General features: G+C 32.8%; 1 protein-coding gene across 1 annotated transcript; it reads left to right on the top strand.

The window, feature by feature from the left end:
- The first annotated feature begins 1,349 nt into the window (after positions 1-1,349).
- Positions 1,350-13,205, top strand: LOC142608185 (ABC transporter G family member 28). Its single transcript, XM_075779900.1, has 14 exons — positions 1,350-1,618; positions 1,897-1,973; positions 3,047-3,322; positions 5,253-5,316; positions 5,407-5,553; positions 5,760-5,794; positions 6,206-6,279; positions 6,759-7,684; positions 9,676-9,972; positions 10,688-11,179; positions 11,481-11,629; positions 12,013-12,302; positions 12,505-12,638; positions 12,732-13,205. Exons 1-14 carry the CDS (start codon positions 1,350-1,352, stop codon positions 12,886-12,888), a joined length of 3,387 nt encoding a protein of 1,128 aa, XP_075636015.1. The 3' UTR covers positions 12,889-13,205.
- Positions 13,206-24,926: the final 11,721 nt, after the last annotated feature.

The raw sequence follows: 24,926 nt of genomic DNA, 5'->3' as shown, positions 1-24,926 counted from the left end.
TTTTTTTTTTTTTTTTTTGATACACTTCTCTTAGAGACTTGAACCTGACCTTTGCCCCCCAAGGAATCCTAAGACATTGGGGGAAAGAAAGGCTCTTAAGTTAACCCTATAGAGTGGGAAACTTTCTTTTAATCCTAAATTGCTATTGTACCACAAAGTTCATGTAATTTGTGCAAAACAATCGATTACAATATGCCAGGTGCTACTTAGTGGGTCTCATTGTCATTGTTCATAAATTAACAGAAACTTATAGTCATTTACTAGAAATGATAAGAATGCCTAGAAACCGATCACACATCCATATATGTGCAGCTAAGCAAATTTGACTTAAAAAATTGCTTTGTAACTCTCTCTCTCTCTCTCTCTCTCTCTCTCATTGATAAATTATATTTTTGGTCTTTGAAATTTTGGCTAAGTTTGTTTTTAGTTCTTCAAGATTTTAAGAGTTTAGATTTCGTCTTCGAAATGATAGAAAATGTCCAATTTCATCACTTCCTCTATAGGATAAGTTCAATTTTAGTACTCTATATATAGGTTGGTTTAATTTTGGTCTCTTAAATTTGGTGTTGATTCAATTGTGATATATACATTTTTTTTTTTGGTGTGTAAATGTTCAATTTTGGTATCTTAAATGTATGCTTTGTTTGATTTTGTCCCTAAAAAGTAGACCACATTAGCATACATTAACCATGTAAGCCAAGAAAAAAAAAATAGAGGAACCAAATTATTACGAAAAATACTATGTTTACAATATTTTCACAACAAATTTCATGTGACATATTGTCACTGGTGGTTATTGGTACGGTAAAAAAGTAATTTCAGTGATAGTTTTAAATTAGAACTAATAATAATTAACCATCTATAATTTGTTGTAAAAATATTATAAAAATATTGTCCGTATAACACCTTTTAATTATTATAGTATTATTTTTATTTGAAATTTCAGACAACAAATCCGAAATTTGGACAAAAAGTTTTGGAAGTTCACTTCTCAATGTACCATCCAACAGAACATAAATATCTCCAAATCTTGACCGTTGCCACTGAACGGTCTTTCAAACTTCAACACTCTTCCACCGCATATTTCCAACAAGACTATTGATCCAACGGTCCACAGTCCACCGAGCTCCTCTCTCTCTCTCTCTCTCTCTCTCTCTCTCTCTGCTTTTTTTTGCTCTACCCCCATACTTCGCCAACTCTTCCTCCCCGCCATTTCTTCCTCCGTAAAAGAAAAAAAAAAAAAAAACACATCTTTTTCCAAATCCCAATCTCTCAACTCTTCATCTCTTCCTTCCTTTTCGGATCCATCGGCTGCATTGTTGATCAGTATTGTTCTTTTCCTTGTGACAATGAGCAGGGAGAAGGAGGTTAACGCGTATCATTATCTCTCTGTTCGGTTCTTCTTCCTCGTGGTTATCACCATTTTCTTGAATTTCTCATTGCGCGTGGACTGTGCTGCCGATGACAGCACCGACGACTACGGCGACGGCACCACCAATTACGACAGTCCCGCCGCCCAGGAGTTTTTGTCGGAGCTCGTCTACAGCAGCATTTCTAATTACACCTCCATCTTCAAAGACGACATCTCCAGAGACTATGGTTTCTGCATTACCGACGTGTGAGTAACCACCACATTCGTTCGTGTCTCTTTGTTGTTTTTATTTCTTACGTTGTTGTTTTTTGTTTGTTCGTTTGTAAGGTAAAGTCTTTTGTTGTCAAAAGTTTGAAAAATTGATTGGTGTCTCGGTCGATAATAAAAAGTAATTATCATGAGGCAAAAAAGAAAAAGAAAATGAAAAATCTAACTTAGATTAAATTATTAGTTTCACGGTTTCTTAATACTTTAAGTTTTTGGAATAATTCGTAATTTTATCAATTATTTGGTTTGTTTGGCAGGGATTCTGATTGGAATGGAGCTTTCAATTTCTCCAAAAACTCGAATTTCATTTCCGCTTGTGCTAAAAAGACCAAAGGTAATATACCCTTCCCTAACGATATATGATTAAATCCAATAAACTTGCAAAATCCAACAAGTACCATGCAGTCTTGCTTGTTAATTTTGGTTTTCTAATACATTTGATGTGGCCAAGACTTTGTTGTTGTTGTTGTATATATAAGTTAATTCACATATTTAATTTGGTAAGAAAGAGAATTTGGTAACTACCCTTGAGAACTTGCGGAGAAATTCTTGTAACTTTTGAAAAATGAAATAGATTTAATTTTTCAGGTGATAAATTCTTAATTATAATTTCATAATTGTAAACAAAATTTGGTAGGTGGGGTGACCATTGTTTATGGCAACAAGAAAATAAATTCAGCCAGTGAAGAGTTGCAACAAGTAAACAAGACTCACATATACACAACATATTACTCAAGATTCTACCTTGTGTAGCAAATGATAATGTTTCTTATTTGTTAAATTGTGTCTTTGAAGGATGTGGTCTTGATGTTTGCTTGTTTGTCCTTAGATTCTCTATTCACATTATCAACTTATGGTTACCATGTTTTTTTTTAGTTTGATGCTATCATTAGATCCTTTGTCCTTCATTTGCAGCTGTCACCTGTCAATTGGATAAATAGCTTTGCTGATTTTTCTTGTAAATATGTTATGAATTGGATGTATCTCATGACACATAATCGCAATAAGTATAGAAGCTACGAAGATATTTCAAAAAGTCAAAGAGAAGTTTTACGTTTAATAATTGGCGTAAAAAATATTAGTAGATGTCTGCTTAGTTTACTACGGTTGCCAAGAGAATATAAAGCAGAAAGAGATTAAAAGAAGAAATAGAAGTATTTAGTTTAATAACTGATAAATATAAGACTAGTTTATGCGGACTTTGTGTACTTTTTATATTCTTAGACATACAGATAACATTAAGCTTGATAAAGCACTAATATGGTTTAAAAAACTTTATTTTCATTCTGTTATGCTGTGAACAACCCTTTTTTTTTTCTTTCTTTTTTCATTTAATTCTCAAATACTGCAATTCTCATTATGATATATTTTTTTACACATCTGATGATATTTTTGGTGGATCAACAGGAGATCTAACAAAGCGATTGTGCACAGCAGCAGAAGTAAAGTTCTACTTCAGCAGTTTCTTAACAACTACATCAACAAAGAAAACCAATTACCTGAAACCTAACAAGAACTGTAATTTAACCTCATGGGTTTCTGGGTGTGAGCCTGGATGGGCTTGTAGTGCTGGTTCTAAGAAAGTTGACCTCAAAAATGGGAAGGACATGCCTGATAGGACTATTAATTGTTCAGCTTGTTGTGAGGGATTTTTCTGTCCTAATGGTCTTACTTGCATGATACGTAAGTACATGAAAATCCATCGAATGATCATGTCATTAACAATGTAGCATTTTGCATTTGCAATCATGATATTCTTTTCTTTTTTTTTCTTTTTTTCTTTTTTTAAATACAATTTAAAGAATTGATTAACTCTCCATTTATACCTTTCTTCACTCCTTTAAGTCAGTGTTGTGACCAAATGTAGATTCTTAATACTTGTATAATCTCAGTTATTTCACACAGCATTTATTTTATACTCTCCATGACCTTTTTAAATTTGTACTTTATTATTAATCTCAGACTGGAGTGCTACTTTAATTAAAAAGACAATTTTTATATAATGTCTCTATGTTATTTGCAAAGAAGTTTCTGATAGAAATGTCTAAACTTGTAAAGTCTATAAGTAGCTCCCTGATATTTGCATTATCTTAGTCATCTCATATAAAGGTGAGTGCTACACTTGCTGAGTATAATGGTGTTCTTGTCATTATAAATCATTCTACGAGAATCTATATGAATTATGACCCACTAAGCAATAAGCTAGAGGGGTGGCACACATGAAGCACAAGTTATGCCATCGTTCTTTTACAATGTTTATATTCTTCCTTTGTTGGTAAGCTGAGTAACTGATCATGAATGCTAATAAATAAATGAGAACTTTCCAAACATTGTAAGCTTCTTATTACTACTGTGAATTAAAATTAAAACAGTGCACTGTTACAGTTTTTGGGTGGTTTTTTAGGTCCTCATACTGAAATTTGTCTGGCTATAAATAGTCCCGATTCTTAATGCTTCACGTGAGTACTCTCAAATAACTGTCATATTATATATATGTGTGTGCACGCTCACGCACGCTTGTGTTAAAGAAGTCAATTAAATAGCCTTTGGATTGTTCAACTTGACATTGACATCTAGATTTTTAGATTTAATAGTGGGTATGTGCAGATTTAATCTTCATTTTATTATTCACAGAAAGACATACTAGGAAACTTAACGCTTCTTAATCCTTGATGTTTATAATGAATGCTCCTAAAGCCTTGGGGGAATTCAGTTATCTAGCTGGCATACTCATTAATTAAATTCTTTAGTCCTAGAATTTCAGGTTCTAATCAAACTCTAGTCTTTTCCTCCCTTGATCTGCTTCCTCCATACGTTGTTTTGCTCTAATTTTTCAGACTCACCACAATCTTTGGAGTGAATTTGACCTTTAAAATTTTGATTCATCTGATTTATTACTCACCAGTCACCAACACCAATATATGTATTTGAAGTATCATCATCTTTCAGAACTGCATTTAAGTCCTTAAGAGTGGAGAAATCTGGTATCCCTTTTTATCTCCTGACAAAATAGTTGGGAAGGAAGAAAATTTTGTTGGCAGAAAAGATGGGGAATTGCAAGTTTATCTTTAAGCAAGAAAAGTCAAATGTGAATTTTCCTCAAGTTCAACCTCAAGAAACATCTGTTATCTTCTTAGTCAATCTTGTTCTTGCAAAGCTTGATGATCTCAATAATTTGGATGCTGACTGCAAAAGCTTTTGGTCATCTATCCAATTTTGGTTCCAAAGATCTTACTCTTCCTTAGGCTAACACAAAGGAGAGAGGCCATGAAACATCTAAGAATATAATTAGCAAAAGGAGCTGACAATAAGATGCATCACTGAACTTAAAGGTGTTCTCTGCAAATTTTGAATTTAAATTCTTAGAAATTCCAGTTTGCAACATAAAAGGTTTTCACCACACATGACCTGAACATTTTGGATTAGCCTGCTTAAGTGTTTTAACATTTTTTTTTTAATATCTTGAATATTTTCTTAAATGCCTGTAAGCTTGTTTGTGGATTCCAAATCATGCATAATCTAGTGGAATGTAAGATTCAGTATCTTATGTTCTTGATGCAGTTGAATTTCACTAACTTCATTTCTTTATTTCCACTTTGTATTTTTATTGAAGCTTGCCCATTGGGTGCTTACTGCCCAGCTGCAAAACTCAATAAATCTACTGGTGTTTGTGAGCCGTAAGTTCATACTCTTAACTTTTTTTGTTTTTATTTTTTTATTTTCTGCTTTAGCGCACATTAATATTTATTAGCAGAAATATTCTGCAGATACCGATATCAGTTGTCTCCTGGGAAGCCAAACCATACTTGTGGTGGAGCAGATAATTGGGCTGATATCTTGAGTAGTGGCGAGGTATTCTGTCCAGCTGGATCATACTGTCCATCTACTGTCCAAAAATTTCCTTGCCATAAAGGGTATTGATAATTATCCCAGAACTTCTTGTTTGTCCTCAGATTTGTGAGTTGTAATGTTATTGAATGGTTGCATGTTACTTTTGCTGTCAATTACTTGGTTCTTTGTTCTCTCTTGTTCTTTTTCCCCCTTCTCTTGATAATGTTCAATGGCTACCTGTTGCTTACTTCTTAATTACTAAGGCTATTATATTTGCATTTTATTGCAGACATTATTGCAGGGCAGGTTCAACATCTGAACAAAGTAAGTTCCTTCCTTAGATCAATAAAATCCTATTTTATCGTGTACTTAAGCAGAATTTGGATATCTAAAATCAGAGGAAAGCTAAGTAACAAGGTCTTAGATGTATTATGACTCATACAAACCTTAAAAGAAAGGCAACATGGGTGCTGCTGTCAGTATGAGCATCTAGGCGTTAGTGCTATTGTAGAAGTTTCCTGTCTAATGAGTCAACGACCGATAAAACATGATAGCTCATCAAACATTTAACATCTAGATTAACTTGGCAGGATATTTATGTTAGATATCTATGTTCAGATCTCTATGCTGAATCAATCTTTGCCATCATATTTCTATTTATAGTGAGTTTTTGTTTCGAGTTTTAATTATAATTAAAACAAAATATAAATATAACCCCTTTTTATGCACTTGCAGAATGTTTGAAGTTCACAACTTGTGAGGCAAAATCAGAAAATCAGAATATAAGTGCATATGGTGTCATGTTTTTTGTAAGTGAGCTCTACTTTATTATTACTGTTAATTTTTTCATGCTTTTTAAATAGTTCTTTTTTTCAAGTTTTTTTATCCTCTGTTGGATGCTAACATGGGTTGTTTGTGCGCACACTGCACTCATTGCCATACAAGAATCCTTGATAAAAGAAATAAAAGCATGTGCACAAGAAGATACATATAAGTGTTCATTTTCTTATCCAATGTTCACTTTTGAGTTATTGCTCCAACGCAATTATGTCCTGCTGAAAAACTTGTGTTCTAGCAGTCCTTTCACTTGGGAGGGATGTTCAGTGGCAATGTCCATAAAAATAAATTTTGATGCCCTAAGTTATAAATATTCTATGTTTGTATTTTTCTTAATCTTACATTTCATGATTAAAACAGTTATTTTCTTTAATTTCTAGCCAGCATACTTTTTATATAATATTGCAGGGACTATCATCAGAACTGACCTGCCCTTCACTTGTGAATATAGGCTGGATTAAGTATCCTTCTTCTCCTTATATATAACTGCTCTGACCAAGTTCTTGCAACTCGAGAAAGAAGACTTGCAAAATCAAGGGAAAAGGCAGTTCAAAGTGTAAGAGAAACAGCACAAGCACGTGAAAAATGGAAATCTGCAAAAGATATTGCTAAGAAGCATGCTATTGGATTGCAAACACAATTTTCCCGTACATTTTCTCGCAGAAAATCTTTACGGCATTCAGAGCAGTTAAAAGGTGGAGGTCAGGCTAAACCTGGATCAGATGCTGCCTTGCCACCTTTGCCATTGAATTCTCCAGGTGCATCACAGGAAATGCCTGTAGCATCAAAAGGAAAGAAAAAGGACAAAAGCGACCTCACAAAGATAATAAATTCTATTGAAAACGACCCTGATAGCAATGAAGGCTTCAATCTGGAGATAGGAGATAAAAATATCAAAAAGCATGCACCAAAGGGTAAGCAGTTGCATACTCAGAGCCAAATGTTCAGGTATGCATATGGTCAAATTGAAAAGGAAAAGGCTTTACAAGAGCAAAATAAGAATTTGACCTTCTCTGGAGTTATTTCAATGGCTAGTGATATTGAAATTAGGAAGAGGCCTACAATTGAGGTAGCTTTCAAAGATTTAACCCTCACTTTGAAAGGTAAAAAAAAACATCTCTTGAGGTGTGTGACTGGGAAAATATTACCTGGCCGAGTTTCAGCTGTCATGGGCCCTTCTGGAGCTGGGAAAACAACATTTCTTTCAGCTTTGGCTGGAAAAGCAACTGGGTGCACCATGAGTGGTATGATTCTCATAAATGGAAAGGTTGAATCAATCTACTCATACAAGAAAATCATTGGTTTTGTGCCACAAGATGATATTGTGCATGGAAACTTGACAGTGGAAGAGAATCTGTGGTTTAGTGCAAGATGCAGGTACAACACATTTAGTTCCTGTAAAGTATTTGCATTTATTGAGTATATGTGATGCTACAAATATGATCTTACTGTGATAATGCATTCTGACCACCATGCTTTTGTTCGGATTAAGCAGTTATTGGTTTCTTTGTTGTTGGTTATCTTATTTTACTTCAGAATCAGACATTTATAGCAGGAACACAATTTTGTCTTTCATTGACCAATGAAATCTATTTTCTTATTTTTTAAAATCTTGAAAAAGAAAACTTATTGAAGAGTGGAAGACTAAGTCTAATTTTGAGGATCTGGAAGAACAACTTTGACTTGTTATATTAAGTAGCTGAGTTTCTGCATGATATGCGGTGCAATTTATTAGTATTAGTTTTCTCTAATATTTTAATAAGTTGTACCAAAAATCTTGTAATTTAACTGATTGACACCTTAATTTTCAATAGAAATATTCAAGATCCCCACCCCAATGTATAAAAAAGATATTTCAATAAATTTCATTGTAAGAAATCGTAATCTTTAGTTATTTTATATATTGATAAAATAGAAATACACTAAGAGTAGTATAATGATTTGATCATACTCTATATTTGTGTTTATAAATTGAAATTCATGATAGTAGCTAATATGCCTACTAAAATACTAAAAAATGCATATATCCTTCAATTATATTTTTTTTCATTCTTAATTTTGTGTTACTAAAATTCCCCCCCCCCCCTTTTTGTTGGACATGGTTTCAATTGTTGCAAAAACAACTAAATTTAAGTAAAAATATCATATTTCAGATCAATTGTTTCATTACATAAAAAAACAAATTGTTTCTCATATAAATCTTAGAAAAATGATAATAAAATTTCATTATACTTAAAAATAATCAATATAACAAAATAAACATATTTATTATATTAGTAATTTTTCTAATTACATATAATACACACTGCAGTGTTAGTTCCACACACACACACACACACACACAAAGGAGTTAGAAAATTTAAAGGATTAAGATTAATTTTAGTGAAATCACAAATATTTAATTTTTTATGGCTTTTGTGACAATTGTTGTCAAAGCAACTAAACATGAGTAAGAATGTCATATTCTAAATTTATTATTAGTATTCCAACTAAAAATTATTTTCTATATAGATTTTATACAAATAATTATATAAATTCATTTAATATAAATAATTAATGCATAATAATAGATACTTAATATATACATTTATCTATTGGCTAATTCAATGAACTAATACTTTAATATTAATATAAGTACAAACTTTGTTGAAATAAAAAACTGAATAAAGAAAACTTCAAGGAATACCCCATATGGCATAATCTCACTCTCTTTAACATAAGGTCTCTGCTTTTATATATATTGATTTCTGATTAATAAGCCAACCTGTGCATTTAATCATTTTCTTATTGTCAATATATATTTTGAATTAGTAAATAAAATTGTAAAATATTTAAGTGAGTTAGTCGGTAAATCTTGGTTCAGAAAAGCATAAAAAAGACTTAATCAATGAACTTTTTGAACTTTGGTTTTGTAATATAGATCATTTTTCTTTGGTAAGGATTTTCATCATTTTGAAATCCAGCAATTTCACTTATATTGTCCCTTGTTCTTTCCCTTCATATCTGCATAGTTTGTATCCTTCACAACTGTGAAATCTTTTTGACTCTGCTCTTTTTTTTTTTTTTAATTTTCAATCTGCTTTAGACAATGGCTTCAACCTTCCTTTTATATGAAATTCAATCATGATTTCAGAGCTTAATTCATGTAACATATAATAGAAATCACCAATATGAGTTATTTTTCTTTGAAATATCACCATTATGGCTGAATCATATGCATGCAATTTCTCCAAGAAAAATGCTGATATTTCAATTTTTTTTTTTACTCGCTTTGATCATAAAAGCACAAACACAAGCTCAAAAAAAATGTGTTGGCACTGACGGTGGTTTTTTTTCCTTCCCTCTCAATGTAACTCTGGTTATCATAGACTCCCAGCTGATCTGCCCAAAGCAGAAAAGGTTCTAGTTGTTGAAAGAGTCATTGAGTCCTTGGGGTTGCAAACTGTTCGAGATTCTCTTGTTGGTACAGTGGAGAAGCGAGGAATCTCTGGTGGTCAAAGGAAACGAGTAAATGTTGGGCTGGAAATGGTCATGGAACCTTCACTTTTGATTTTAGATGAACCCACATCTGGTTTAGACAGTTCGTCTTCTCAGTTACTACTTAGAGCACTCAGACGTGAGGCTCTTGAAGGAGTAAATATTTGCATGGTCATTCACCAGCCAAGGTACCTTTACTCTTGAGGATTACAAGAGCACTATATACAATTTTAGAACTGTACTTCTCTCATTCTTTCTCATGTGTTTACTGAGTTGGGATAAGGGTCTATTAAGATGACTCAGAGTTTAGTTTGCTGCATCTTCTTTTGTTTTGTTTTAAGGAAATTGAGGGGTTAACAACAATATTGTATTACAGACCAGGGTCATTCTTTTATGCCAAAAAGAAAGGTATCCCTATTTTTTTCTATACTCAAAACTCATGAAATAACTTAAATGTAAAATTAATTTCTTCTTGCAAGTTGTTTATTCATTGTTTAGAGATAATTACAGGTTAGAGGACATGAGGCCCATTAGGGAGACTGTAATTTTTCTTCACTTTTTTATATTATGTCTTTGAATTCTCCTTTTGCCGCAGAGCTTCTCGTTTTGCTATTGCTACTCCCTTTTGTTTTCGTTTTAATATAATTTCAACTACTCTAAATCCTTGATTCTATTTGTTTCAGTTGAGTTGAATAGACAGATATAGCACTGCTTTGCCTTTTGCTATTTCTACTGCCTTTTTAAATATATATGATTTCAACTACTTTAAATACTTGATTCTATTTGTTTCACATGATTTGAATTGACAGATATAGAAAGAAAGAACATTATTTAAAGCAGTTATATACTGGAAAGCAATTAGCACATACCTGAATGTAATGTCTTATCTTTTGTGTGCTTCAGTTACTCCTTGTTCAGGATGTTTGATGATTTGATACTTCTAGCTAAAGGCGGTCTTACAGTGTATCATGGACCAGTAAAAAAATTGGAAGAGTACTTTGCCAGTCTTGGGATTACTGTCCCTGAGCGTGTTAACCCTCCAGACCACTTCATTGACATTTTGGAGGGCATAGTAAAACTAAGCTCAAGCACCGGGGTAACTTACAAAGAACTTCCTGTTAGATGGATGCTTCATAATGGATACCCAGTTCCCATGGATATGCTACAGATTGTTGATGGAATGGCAGCAGCAAATGGTGAAAATTCTAGTCCTGGACCGAATGTTTCTAATGCTGAATCTGATTCACAGTCTTTTGCTGGAGAATTTTGGCAGGATGTGAAGTTTAATGTTGAGTTAAAGAAGGACAATATACAGCATAATTTCTTAAAGTCCAATGACCTATCTGACAGGAAAACCCCTAGTGTATTCCAGCAATACAGACACTTTCTTGGGAGGTAAATGCCAAATGTCTTCTTTTGTTGTTTTTGGCCTTTAGATGCACATAATCATCCCATTTATCTTCAGTGATTAGCTATCTAAACTTTTGCTCTATTCTGTACTTCTTTTTCTATCTTTCAACTAGTGTCAAAAACTTGGGACATTTGTTTGTAGGGTGGAATTTTTTTAATGTGGTAGTATTGAGTTTACGTTTCTCTGGAGAAAAAGAAATTAGTTTCTTGGGCTTCTCAGTTCCATCAATATTGTGTTTTGTCTACTAATTCAAAGTTAATGTTAGATGATGCGCTCTTTTGGCAGGGTTGGTAAACAGCGGCTACGAGAAGCAAGGACAATGGCTGTGGATTTCTTAATTTTATTACTGGCTGGAATCTGCTTAGGTACACTTGCTAAAGTGAGCGACGAAACTTTTGGATCGCTTGGTTATACATACACAGTCATAGCAGTTTGTAAGTTAAATCTTTCAAATTATTGACAATGAAATTCTTCTTTTAAATTGCTCCTTCAAAGCTGAGGACACATCATTTGGGATGACTCATGAATCATTTTGCTGCAATCAGGAGTCTATTGCTTTTTATGCCAAATTTTCATTGAAGCATAAAATACCCTAAAAAAAAAAGAATCAAGCACAATCCATTTGATTATCAAAAAGACCAATTTCTTTTAAAGGGAAAAAGTATTAGAATCTTGAAGATTTTTTCATTCGAAATTTTTATATGGGTTTCCTATTGGAGTCTCAGCATCATCTTCTTCTTCTTTTGGTTTAGATGAAGTGATCTCAATAACATATTTTATTTCTAACCCATCCAAATCTTGATCAACTTTTTTTCAGCTCTTCTTTGCAAGATTTCGGCTTTGAGATCGTTTGCATTGGATAAGTTGCATTACTGGAGAGAGAGTGCTTCTGGCATTAGTAGCTTAGCTTACTTTCTCTCAAAAGATACAATTGACCATTTCAATACACTCGTCAAGCCTCTGGTTTATCTCTCTATGTTCTATTTCTTCAACAATCCTAGATCATCTGTCCTGGACAACTACATTATTTTGGTTTGTCTGGTTTACTGTGTGACTGGTATAGCTTACTCATTCGCCATCTTTCTTGAACCCGGTCCAGCACAATTGGTGAGCATTTATATTTTTCACATGGGTAAACAATTTGCTTCCTAACCTGCAAAATTCGTATGTATGTTTGTGTGCATGTGTATACATACATACCCACACACACACACACACATAATGTATGTATTATATAAATAATTGCTCTTATTGGAAGTATATATCCTCTTTTTTAAGACAAAAGCCACTTTTTTTTTGTGTTATGCAGTGGTCAGTGCTTCTTCCAGTTGTTTTGACTCTCATAGCAACCAATACTAATGATAGCAAAATTGTGGATGCTATTGCTGACTTATGCTACCCAAAGTGGGCTTTGGAAGCATTTGTAATAGCAAATGCAAAAAGGTTTGGCCTAACAATCCTTCTCAGTATGTAGTGATCTCTTCTAGATGTCATAAGTTGATAATGTTTTGCCTTTTGATTTTGTTATGCTTTCAGATATTCTGGAGTGTGGCTAATAACACGCTGTGGTTCACTTATGGCAAGTGGCTATGATCTCAATCATTGGTATCGTTGTTTAGCCTTCCTCATCCTTACGGGAATACTATTTCGAGCTATTGCATTCTTTTTTATGGTAACCTTCCAAAAGAAGTAAGAAGCAATGACGTTCTGTGGAATAAGCATCGGATAACTTTGTGCCAATGGCCACAGTAATGCAACTTTTTCACCCATTCTATGTGTACATAAATGGCAGAATACTACACCAAAACTATTGCCTTAGTAGTAACTCCCATAGACCTTGCAGACTCTTAGAAAATGACAGAAGATTCACTATGGGATCAGGTCCTCTCAGAAACCATTAGACATTAATTATTTCAGGGACATTCTGATCCTTACCACACAACTGTAGTTCTGGACAAATGTTGCATGTAACCTGATTTAAAGTAGCTGCTCCTAGTAAGGTTTTGCTAATGTGCTGTATGCTGTTGTTATATGACTATTTGCCTTTGATTGTATTAAGCAGAGTTTGTATTCTCCGGTTACAAGAACATTCAATAATTGTTAAGTATTAGGATTAGTGAAAATAAGTAGGTGAAACATAAAAACATTTGGTTCATTAGGTTGAACATAATTTGTCTATCAGCATGAAAATAGATATTTCATGTGCTCATAACTCTGTTGTGTATTAGTGCAATGCTGAATCCAGTTTCGATGAATACATGAACCTAACCATATGAGTGATAATCTAGTTGCTTTCATATAAACCACACTGAGAATGGTTTCTTGTTCTTAATCTAATCTCTCTCCTCAACATAGTGTGTTTGTGTTGGGTTGACATGCAATAAAAACAAATGTGCATTAAATATACCGAATAGAATACAAGCAATACATCAATGTTTCATTCAGTTCAAGATTTTAAAAATCATATAAGTTTTGTATAAAAAATGTAGATTAAATTATGTGCAGATATATTACAATTTTTGATTAAGTATTTGGCACTAAAGAATGACTATATATGTTAGATTTTTTTTTTAAACTACATTTCCAATTCAGTTGCATTTTTTGGTATGTTAATATAATTCAGTAAAATTTTGTTAAAAAGGAAAAAATTTTCCTTCAAACCATGTGGGATTTAAATGATCCTTGTAAAAAAAAAAAAAATTAACGTTAGTATTTTTTTTTTCTTTGTTTATAACAAGTGGGGAAGCAAATATTTTTTTTTTGTTGAGAAACCTGACCGTGGGTCTGGGCATATATTGAAGAACAAAAATTAATGAACATCAAAACCAACAAGAGGGACAATGTCTTCAGGCATGGCCTCTAACCAAATTTGACACCCTACCATGTTCTTAGCTTTTTTTGCTAAACATCAACAACCAAATTACCACTACGGTGCACATGAATGAAATCAGAAAACAGAAAAGACAATAAATAACAAAGATCCTCCACAATATTTCCATAAGAAGACAATGCCACATTTCCCTGAAAAATAGCTATGAGCAAATATTGAATCCAAGTTTTGTCCTTAAACAAGATAGCGCTATGCCACTAAACCACAAGCGTACATTTTTTTGGGGGGATATTTGGTCATAATTTCAACCAAAGTAATATACAAAATACGCAGTACTATTTATGGACATACTATTATGATCTCAAATAGTTTTAATTTCCCTTCAAATTTTTTTAATTTTCATCTAAATTAAAAAATATATAACACGTGTTTTACTTCATCAGGTATATTTGAATTAAGATCAAATTATTTAAATTATAAAATAAATATCATTTTGGTTAAATTACAAATTACATCTTCTAACTTTGCCTAAAATTCAATTTAACTCTTAACTTTACTCTTATTCAATTCAATTATTTTATAAGTTTTGAGTGTATTCAATTAAGTTTTTTAGTTAGTCTCTATAAGAAATGCATTGCTAGCGGGGACGGAGCTATTCCTAGGCTTTGGGGGCAACCGCCCCCCCCCCCCCCTCCTCCCCCAAAATTTTATATATATAAAATATTAGCGTGTGTGTAGGTATTAGTTTTAGCATTTCTAAAAAAAGTATTGACTTTAGTAATTTGTTTCAATAAAATTACACTTAGCCCCATTAACAATATCATTAATTCTTTAAAGTCCATAATTTTTTTAAAAAAATCTAAAATCTAAAACAAAATTAATAAGCTCAAAAAAATTAGACCAAAAAAAATTACTAATAACAAAGCTAAAAAAATTAAGCCCATTCAACCAATTTTACTCGAAATAAACAACACAACCTTTTAAAAAAATTTAAATAGAACTAGAGTGGTCATACTTATTGAGTGGATGTTGTGAACTAAAAAATTAGAATATTACCTGATGATGCCAAAATTGTCAGTTGGGTCACTCGTCCAATCCGGAGCTCTTGACGATCTTGTAGGACCTGCGAGATAAAGAGAGTTCATCAAAAAGACCACCGGGTTGTGCCCGGTGAGTGAGCCTTTGATGCTTAAGTTAGTATCAACCTAGATCTTTCATATATAGATGGTATTTTGTAATAGTTTCTAACATACCTTAGCAAATGGACAAATTGTCCTTTTTATAGATGACTTAGGTAGTTGTTGGACATAAATAGGGGTGATTATTATCCTAATTGTAACGTTCTTTATCTTGATGAGAGGGTTTAAGGTATTTGATGATTGTTATTGAATGTGTTGGGCAGTTACTTATCTATCTTTGATGGCCTACTAATGATGCAATGACTGTCCATTAAGATGGACGACCTTAATAATTTTTATGGACTCATCAATTGCCCCCCATTTCCAAGTCTGATTTTGCTTTGTGCTAGTCAGGCTTTGGGAATATTCTCGACTTGTTTAAACTCAGACTTATTTATCTTCAACTACTTTCTTCTTCAAGAACGGTAGTATTTTCGCAATGACTTCTTATTATCTGCCTTTTGACAGTCTTTTTGGACGTTCGAGGGATCATAGCTTGATCTTGAAAGTGAGCTAATTTCTTTAGACGATCATTTTTTTTTATCATTGTTGAAGAGTAAGGTAATTTTTTTTGGACGACCATTTTTTATTACTCTTGAAGAGCGAGGTGATTTTTTTTTTGGACAACCATTTTTGGTCACTTCGATGTTTCTTCTTTCATTCATTTTTTGGTTGTCACGTTTGATATTCTTTATTTACGTGTGACTTGCGTTTGTGTGAGAATCCTTGTCTGCTTACACTCGTCTAAGGGTATTTAGTCACTTAGCCACTTTTAAGTGGCTTACATCCAGTTACGGAGCTTCGTCATTTAGACTTAGCGATTTACATCCGTCTAGTGGAAACTTGTTCAATTTTTTTTTTGTGACTTACATCCATTTAAAGAATCTTGTCACTTAGGTTTTGTCAGTGATTTACATCCATCTTGGTGGAATCTCATCACGTAGCCATTTTTGTGCTACTTACATCCATTTAAGGAATCTTGTCACTTAGGCTTTGTCGGTAATTTACATCCGTCTTGGTGGAATCTTATCACTTAGCTATTTTTTGGCGACTTACATCCATTTAAGGAATCTTGTCACTTAGGCTTCGTCAGTGATTTACATCCGTCTTTGCGGAATCTCATCACGTAGCCATTTTTTGGTGACTTATATCCATTTAAGGAATCTTGTCACTTAGGCTTTGTTAGTGATTTACATCCGTCTTGACGGAATCTCATCATGTAGCCATTTTTTGGTGACTTACATCCATTTAAGGAATCTTGTCACTTATTGCTAGAAAGATTCTTTGATGCTATGTCATTTTGGACCTTCTTGAGGCCATGTTGATATCTGCATTAAGTAGCACATACACTTGCCAAGACTTGGTTAGACAAGAATTTTAGAAAAATTCATATATGGAATTATAAGTTACCAATGGCCTAGGTGGGCCTTTTCTTATTTTCTTGTAATCCTAGAGTTCTACCTCTTTTGTGATCTGTCTAATAGTACATACATTTTTGCCTGAAACCTTATTATGTGTAAATTTTTATAGACAAATATAAAAGAGATAGAGATAAATGTGTTACCTTAAATGACGATATTATTTTGTTACATACCTCGATCTTTTTTTTTTTGGGATCTTCTTGAAAAGCTCTTCCCTTTTTAAGATGACAAGCTCTTCTCTTTTCAAGATTTTTTTTTTAAGCTCAACATGATACTTCATGTTTAAGGCCTAAATCTCTTTTGCTTCAATTTTTTGAAGGCGTAAAAACTAGGCCACATTTTTGCTCCTATTCAAATGTGAAAGTACAATTCTCGTTTGTTGAAAACTAGAGGAATGGTCTATCATGATTGGAACCCTTTTTTTTTTTTTTGGCATGCTTTGACGACTATGGTCATTGCCATTTGTAATAGCAATTTCCTCTTCATTCTTCTTTAATTGTACGTTTAAGTCTCTTCAATAGTGCTAGCTACATGACAATGTACAAATGTGCAATTGCACGCTATACAAGACGAAGTGCATTCTATATGAATCATAGAGAAGTATAAAAATTGAAGCTATTTGACTATATGCTTATTTAAACTAGTCTTTGTTAGGTGCTTGCACCGTATATGATTTTTAAAGCAATTTAAGAAGATTTTGGTAAGTTGATGGAGATAGCGGAAATTTATTGAGACTTAAATTCATGGGCATATTATGAACATGATCATCTAGAATTTTAAGTGTAGGAAACTTAATAGAATTTCTCAGATTCATGGCAATGAAACATATGCTACTAAAAATATAGTCATATTGATCGTGATAATTGTAACAATTTTATAGCAATATTTTCAACATGTTCTACATACACATTTGTAATAATCATGCAAGCTTGATATTTATTTAATTTCAATAAAATGATCTCATGGATAAAAAAGAAAGAAAGAAAATGAGTTACCTCAATAGAAGACCTTAAATCTCAATACTATTTTGTACATACCTCGGTCTTTTCATTGTTGTAGTCTTCTTGACGACCTCTTCGTCATTGAACTCTTACTTATAGAGCTCTTCTTTGTTGGATTTGTACAACCCATAATTTACAGGAGTTAAACTCGGCATTTGTGTTGTAGATGGAATTTTCACAACTTTTAGCTATATCTCTATTTTCTTCTTAAGGGTTTTTCTTCGTCAAATTATGACATCCCCTTAGAAAATTTGGAACATCTGTTTTTGCATATTTGAAGCTAGTAATCTAACAAACCTCTTATAGGTTTACATATTATACAAATTTTGGGTGAATTGATATAACTTAGGTCCAAACAATATCATTTCATGTAAGAGTATGAAAACTTAGTGAGGATTAAAGCCACACTTAATGCCATGCAATCGAATAGAATTGTCTTATTTTATGTGTGAAGCACATGCTCTATAGGCAATTCAACCATTTCAAATTTTTTCTTTGTTTTGGTGATAGTAGAATAGCAAAAGAAATGGACGAACTTAAGATCATTTGATCGGTTAGTGATCAAAAGTCTAAAATAGGTCACACTAGCTAGAGCAGATATTACTAGTCAAGCCTTTTAACTTTAGCAAGAAATTATCTAGTCTTTTGTGTCAATTGTGCATGTTTGTACTAATCTTGTAATTTGGCAATTTGCCTTTCCAACGATCATTTTCATACCTATTACCCTATTCTTGTGCAACTGAATAACACTTGGCAAAGTGTTTAAAGAGTGTTGGAATTCGGTGTGTACGTTCATTATGATAAACAGTTATATTTATCATGGTAAACAATTTTAAATTTCTTAAACAGTTAAGTTTTTTAATTGGCAATAATGATATTTGTCATTATGCCTAATCGTTGTTGCAAATACTTGGAGAATTAAAAAAGGAAAAGAAATGTTTAAATCTGACCTTAGGGACCAAGAACTGGGATGCATCGTTGCTACATTTTGTTCCTGCTATTTGAAGATGTAGATATCCAGAGGGTTTGCCCCCGTTCAAACATGAAAAGTGCATTCGCTATTGGATGATGACCAAAAGAAAGGCCTGTTATGGTTTATACCTGTATTTTTCTTCCTTTGGGCTTAATTTTAGTCCCAAATGGAAATCTTTATAAAATTTCATTTCTAATTTATTAGAACAAAATTTAGAAACTAATAGACCAATGCCAATGAATATGTATGGATAGAGATGAGGTAGTATGTTCATGATAAAACAATATGTATAAATTCATAGAGTGGTCCCAAAAAGGCATTGCTACTCTTTAAAATAAATGAGTAGAATGAAATAAATAATTAGTTGGATAGATTATTCCATAGAGCAGGGTGAGACTTGATAGCAATTCAATTTGGAGGAATAAATATGAAAAATAACATCATCTTAAGTGTGATATTTTCAAGATATGAAATTCCATAATCAATTAGATGTTTCAAAATTTCTTTGAAAAGAAAATTCGCTGATAATAAATAGGTATATATTGACACCTCAAGCTGAGATGGCTACAAGTAAACGAAATAGAGGCCATTTATGAGAAACTTGTGTCTCATTTTACCTTTGTCGATTATATAGCATAACATATACTTAAAAGGCTGGCAACCTTATGAAATGATAAGAGAAGGTCATGATATGGCTGCATATAATTCATGGAAGAAAATTGGTGAAAACAAATAAGGGAATAAATTATTGTACATATTCCAGCCCATATGACATGCATGTGCACATTGGTTGCCAAGTTTTGTAGCAATAAAGCAAGCAAAAATAGCCTACCGTCTCATTTGCTTTCTTTTTATGAAATATGTTCCGTTCATCAGTTGACTATGAAATTTGTCAATAAATGTTTAACCACATAGGCACATAGCATGCAATTGTTCAACTCTTGGCCGTTAACATAGAAATTATCTAGACAATAGCAACTATGGTGGGAAATAGCTTACCCATAAATAAAGTTGCTAAAAGGAGGGTGTAATATCTTTTCCTCATATTGTGGTTTGAATACTTTTAGAATTTGCTTTATTCTAAGTAAAGCAAGTAATGTTATAATATAAATAAGAGAAAATTCAGGTATACGGACCTAACTTGCTAGGGAAACATTTGCAATATTCTCAACAATTATTGCAGGTCCATGTCCATGACCTTTTTCTGCCGGATGATTTATTTCATATTGAGCCTTTTGTTGATCCATTTTTTTTCGAGCTTTACTAGCTTCGTTTTGCTCCAAAAAATACTAACAAATTAATAATCTTGATTGTTCTCAAATAATGACCTTAATAAGTGTATATCGTTCAAGTCATACATTTGAGTACTTATTGCTTTAAACATGGTCCATCATTAATTTTCGTTGAGAAACTAGAGATGTAAAAAGATGTACATACTTATTGTCTTTTTTTTTTTAAAACATCTTTGAAATCCTTAAATATGATTCTAAATTCTAAAAAGACAATAGAATAAATTCTGATTTTAATGCCTTTATTTATTTATATTTTTTTTGAGAAGGTCCGATTTTAAAGCTTGAAATTGGGTTTTTATTTTTTATTTCATTACTTGAAACGGCAATAAAATTTGACCCTGCTATTTAATGTCCAAAATTATAATTTTGGTAAGATAATAAATATTTTCTAATATTCAAGCATTGAGATTTATTACCTATTGCAAGGCAATAACATTTTTACTTCATCTTTCCTATTTAAGCTAGATACAATTAGGAAAGAAAATGGGGGATAAACGGGTAAGTGGTGAGTTCAAATCTTTTGTTCCACTTTTCCTGCTCCACTCTATACTCTACCAATAAAAACTTGTTACGTGTTCACCTAATTAATTAAAGACTACTATTAATTAATAACGGTAGCATTAATAAGTCAATAATGATAGTATTTAATTAATTAGGTAAACACGTGACAAGTGTTTATTGGTGGAGTATAAAGTGGAACAAGAAAAGTGGGACAGAAGATTTGAACTCGTAAGTGGCACCATACATGCCAATACCAACATTGGTGAATTATGTGCCAAACAAGTATGTCTAACATCAAACATGCAACTGAATAGTACATGTGGAATTGTGAATAATTAAAATGGGATTTGCACCACATTGAGTTGACTATAGTTTTCTTAAGAAGCATGTATTGATGTATATATTCATATATATATGCACAATAAGTCTCATCAATTGTAGCTTAATTTTTTTTTAATTGTTATTTTATAAAGCCTTTAGCTGAAGCTATGATTCCCATTCCTTCCATTTATATATCACCATATATAGCAATTTCGGTATGATCAAATTGAGGAGATCTAAAATAAATATAGAAAGACAAGGCTGTGATTTGGGACCACCATTGTTATGGTTGACTTATTGGGAGTAATCTAGAAATTTAAAATCTTATGCAAAACGTAATAGTATCATGTACAAAAATAACTTTTTGGAAAATAAACCCATAAACATACCTGAGCAATGATACTCATAGAATGGCTCAGTGGGTTAGGCCATGTATCTTTGGGGCAATTTTATCTTTGCTCTTGCTTTTTTTTTTTTTTTGAATAAAGGTATAAGAGTTACCTTGGGTTCTTGACGTGAACCATCTCATTTGTGCCCAGGATCATCGACCCACAGTAAAACAATGACATTTTTTGCAAAATCATGTCGAGGTGATTTGATTTGGCCTCCAAATTGCGCGTGCTCGTCCGTTTGGGTTGGAAGACACTACAAGACTGCTTTGTCGCGTGTAGATCTACTTCTATCAGAGGATCTATACACCACATTCCATCTAGTTGACCAAGACTAACTACGGTATCATGGTGTTCATATTTTTTGAATGAACTAAGTGACCCTTTGTCACGGGAAAAGAACAATGAATTGTCTTTTCCCACAGACGGCGCCAAACTGATGATGCCAAAATTGTCAATTGGGTCACTCGTCCAATCCGGAGCTCTTGACGATCTTGTAGGACCTGCAAGATAAAAAGAGTTCATCGAAAAGACCACCGGGTTGTGCTCGGTGGGTGAGCCTCCGATGCTTAAGTTAGTATCAACCTAGATCTTTCATATATAAATGGTATTTTGTAATAGTTTCTAACGTACCTTAGCAAATGGACAAATTGTCCTTTTTATAGATGACTTAGGTAGCTGTTGGACATAAATAAGGGTGATTATTACCCTAATTGTAACGTTCTTTATCTTGATGAGAGGGTTTAAGGTCTTTGATGATTGTTATTGAATGTGTTGGGCAGTTACTCATCTATCTTTGATGGCCTACTAATGACGCAATGACTGTCCATTAAGATGGACGACCTTAATAATTTTTATGGACTCATCATTACCCGCTTGTTTGTAGAGTGGCCATACTTAGGCTTACTCTTTTAGTTTTTACTACAACCAGTGGCAAAACCAGGATTTTAGTCTAGGGGGGGCAAGATTTAAAAACAATATTAAAATCTAAAATCTAAAAAAATTAATCGATATTAATAACGAAGTAAATATATATTGCAAAAAATATGTAGAATTCAACACTTTTGTTCTATATTCTTCAAATTATTTAAATCTAGGTTCATAGCAAAAATCAAGAGTTCGAAATTGAAAGGTCAATTGATAGAAGATAAAAAATAATTATAATAATAATAAAAAATAGAAAAAATAAGAGAGGCTTTAGAGTTTGAGTATGGGGAAATTAGTTAAAATATAATACACACAATCAATTGAAATTACATCAAATTAAAAAAAATTAAAAAAAAAGATAAACATTCAAAATGTCGTCCATCAAATAAAAAAAATGATAAGCATTCAAAATGTTGCGACAATGAAATGCTGAAATAGAGGGACAAGATAAAAGTTTTTTCTTTTTTTGTTTGCTTAAAAAGAAATGGGATATAAAAGTTTTTTCTTTTTTTGTTTGTTTAAAAAGAAATGGGATATAAAAGTTTTTATTTATAAAAAATGGGAGATAAATTTTTTTATTTTTTACACAAAAATTATGATAATGTGGTTAAAAGTGCCATAAATATCTCCTATAACTTTTCCACATTTTGTTGGTGTTACAGCTATTTTCTTGCCAATAGGAATTGCCTTTTGGTCTTTTTCTTAGGTGAGAGGGGGTAGGGCATTTAAGTGGGTCCTATATACTAGCACATATAAGCATTTTTAAAAGGAGCCGGGGGGTCACTTGCCCCCTCTCGCCCCCACCCCATCTCTGCCCCTGACTACAACTACAAAGCGAACATTTTCAACTATGAATTTCACCAAAATTAACCTTCACAACAGAATGGAAGACAAGTTTTTGATGAATGTTATAATGTTATTCATTGAAAGTAATATCATTGTGACAATTAGTACATATTCAACCATAAATGACTTCAAAGATTTAAAAAAACACTTAGTTCTATTTTATTAATGATTGTATTGTAATGTATTAAGAAACAATGATTTTGTATCTTTTTCTTTGTTGGCAGTTTGTTAATACTAAGTATCTGTTTGGAAATAACTTATTTAGTTTTTTGCTAAAACTTTTTACTAAAAGTGTGCTAAAATATACTTGTCTCTTGAATTTTTTTTGAAAAAGTGAGAAAATGCAGGAAAAAGTAAGGTTTTAAAAACCTATGCATAAAAGTTAAAAGTTGTTCCAAACACACTCTAAATAAATGCTTATTTAATTTTATAATGATTTTTTTAATATTTTCGCGTCCTAATTCAAAGTCTTGGCTCTACCTGGCTGCTAGTAACCCCAAAATTAGGTAGTTTTGTTTTTTGTGGGTGATTTTCTTTACATTAAATCACCCAAAATCATTTTATATTATTATTTAGAAGAAAAGGAAAATAAAAGTAACAAAAAATACATTAGAGCAGTTGAAAGTAAAGAATTATGTACCCACCAACCCAAAACGTCGTCGTCTCCTAAACAAGCATATATCACTTTCAAGTCTTCGACAATATTTTCTCAAAGCAAACTATGCCACTTATCCATAGGAGGATTTTCAAGACTGATTCACCTTAAACTAATCATTCTACCATTTTCTTAAAAGCTCTAAATATATTACACACCCGTGCGTATAGAGTGTATGCTACATAAGTTAAAATCTTGTTTTCAAACACACAATATTAATTAATTTTTGAAATCATGTTTTCAAATTACAATTTTCAAGCCTACGTATACTTTGTTGTATGCATCAAGCATTAATGTTTCTTAAAAACAAATTTAATATAAAAAGCATCATAAAAGGACAAAGACACCAAAAGTCATATGTATATTGAAATGGTTTTCAACATTGTTATCACTGTAAAATTAGTTTAAGCTAAAAGGGTCTTCAATTCCCAACCAGTCAAGTTGGTTCGAGCTTGAGGAAAAGATACGTACCTCTTTGCCTGTTATCAACAAAAGCTTATGTGGAGGAGATATATGCAGGTCCAGCAGTTTGTCAGCTTTGGTTAAGATATCTTTTAGCTTTTCAATCCAACTCTCTCTGTAGAGCTTTTTCTATTGACTGTTGTAGCCGCTGGGGACGACAGTCTCTTTAGGGATGGTGGCTACTGACAACTGAGTTCTTAACTTAGTACAACATGCCGTCTCCATATCATTTATGGACTGGGTTCTTAACTTTGTTTTTAATTGCTTATCACCTTTTTATTTCCGTATTTAACGATGTAGTTTTGTTTGTGTAAAACGAAAACTATCTTTTTTTTGTTTTTTGTTTATTTTTTGGGTTAAAGGGAATCAAATACAGAAAACTAACTCACACTAGATGTGAGCCCAGTTCCAGTGAGTCTATTTACATACATGCCGGCTATATCCATATTAACTAAAGACAAAATATCCAGGCTTGGTGGGGAATTAAAAACAACAAAATCTTTATCCATGATGCTCTCCCATCTTGCCAGCGCATTAGCACAGCGATTGCCTTCCCTATACACATGCACCACTTGTTAGTGTCCACGTTAGAGTTAAGAAGGTCAACCACTACTCTTGCATCCAACTCCACAATCAAGCTTTGGACCCCTTCACTCAAAGCCAGCTTCAAACCGTCCCTCAAGGCCCAAAACTCAGCAGTAACGCTAGTGGCAAAACCAATGGATCTTGCAAATCCTTTGAGCCAATTTCCATTGCAGTCCCTGATTAATCCACCGCCCCCTGCCCTGCCTGGGTTTCCACAAGAATCTCCGTCCGAATTGAGTTTATACCACCCTTCAGGAGGTTTGGACCACTTCACCTGTATCAACACTCTCTGGTTAACCTTCCTTATCTTTCCAGCGCTGAAAAAGAACTCCACGGCTTGGCTTATACAG

Source organism: Castanea sativa, chromosome 8 (genome assembly GCF_040712315.1).
Source record: "Castanea sativa cultivar Marrone di Chiusa Pesio chromosome 8, ASM4071231v1".
NCBI classification, from domain to species: Eukaryota; Viridiplantae; Streptophyta; class Magnoliopsida; order Fagales; family Fagaceae; genus Castanea; species Castanea sativa.
The sequence above is the reverse complement of the archived record's forward strand: the minus strand, read 5'-3'. Positions and strand labels throughout refer to the sequence as shown.

Excerpts from the sequence above, each read along its gene's own strand:
- LOC142608185 (XM_075779900.1), top strand. The coding sequence starts at position 1,350 with ATGAGCAGGGAGAAGGAGGTTAACGCGTATCATTATCTCTCTGTTCGG. Across the intron at positions 5,554-5,759 it reads AAATTTCCTTGCCATAAAGG|ACATTATTGCAGGGCAGGTT; the intron begins GTATTGATAATT and ends ATTTTATTGCAG. Across the intron at positions 5,795-6,205 it reads AGGTTCAACATCTGAACAAA|AATGTTTGAAGTTCACAACT; the intron begins GTAAGTTCCTTC and ends ATGCACTTGCAG.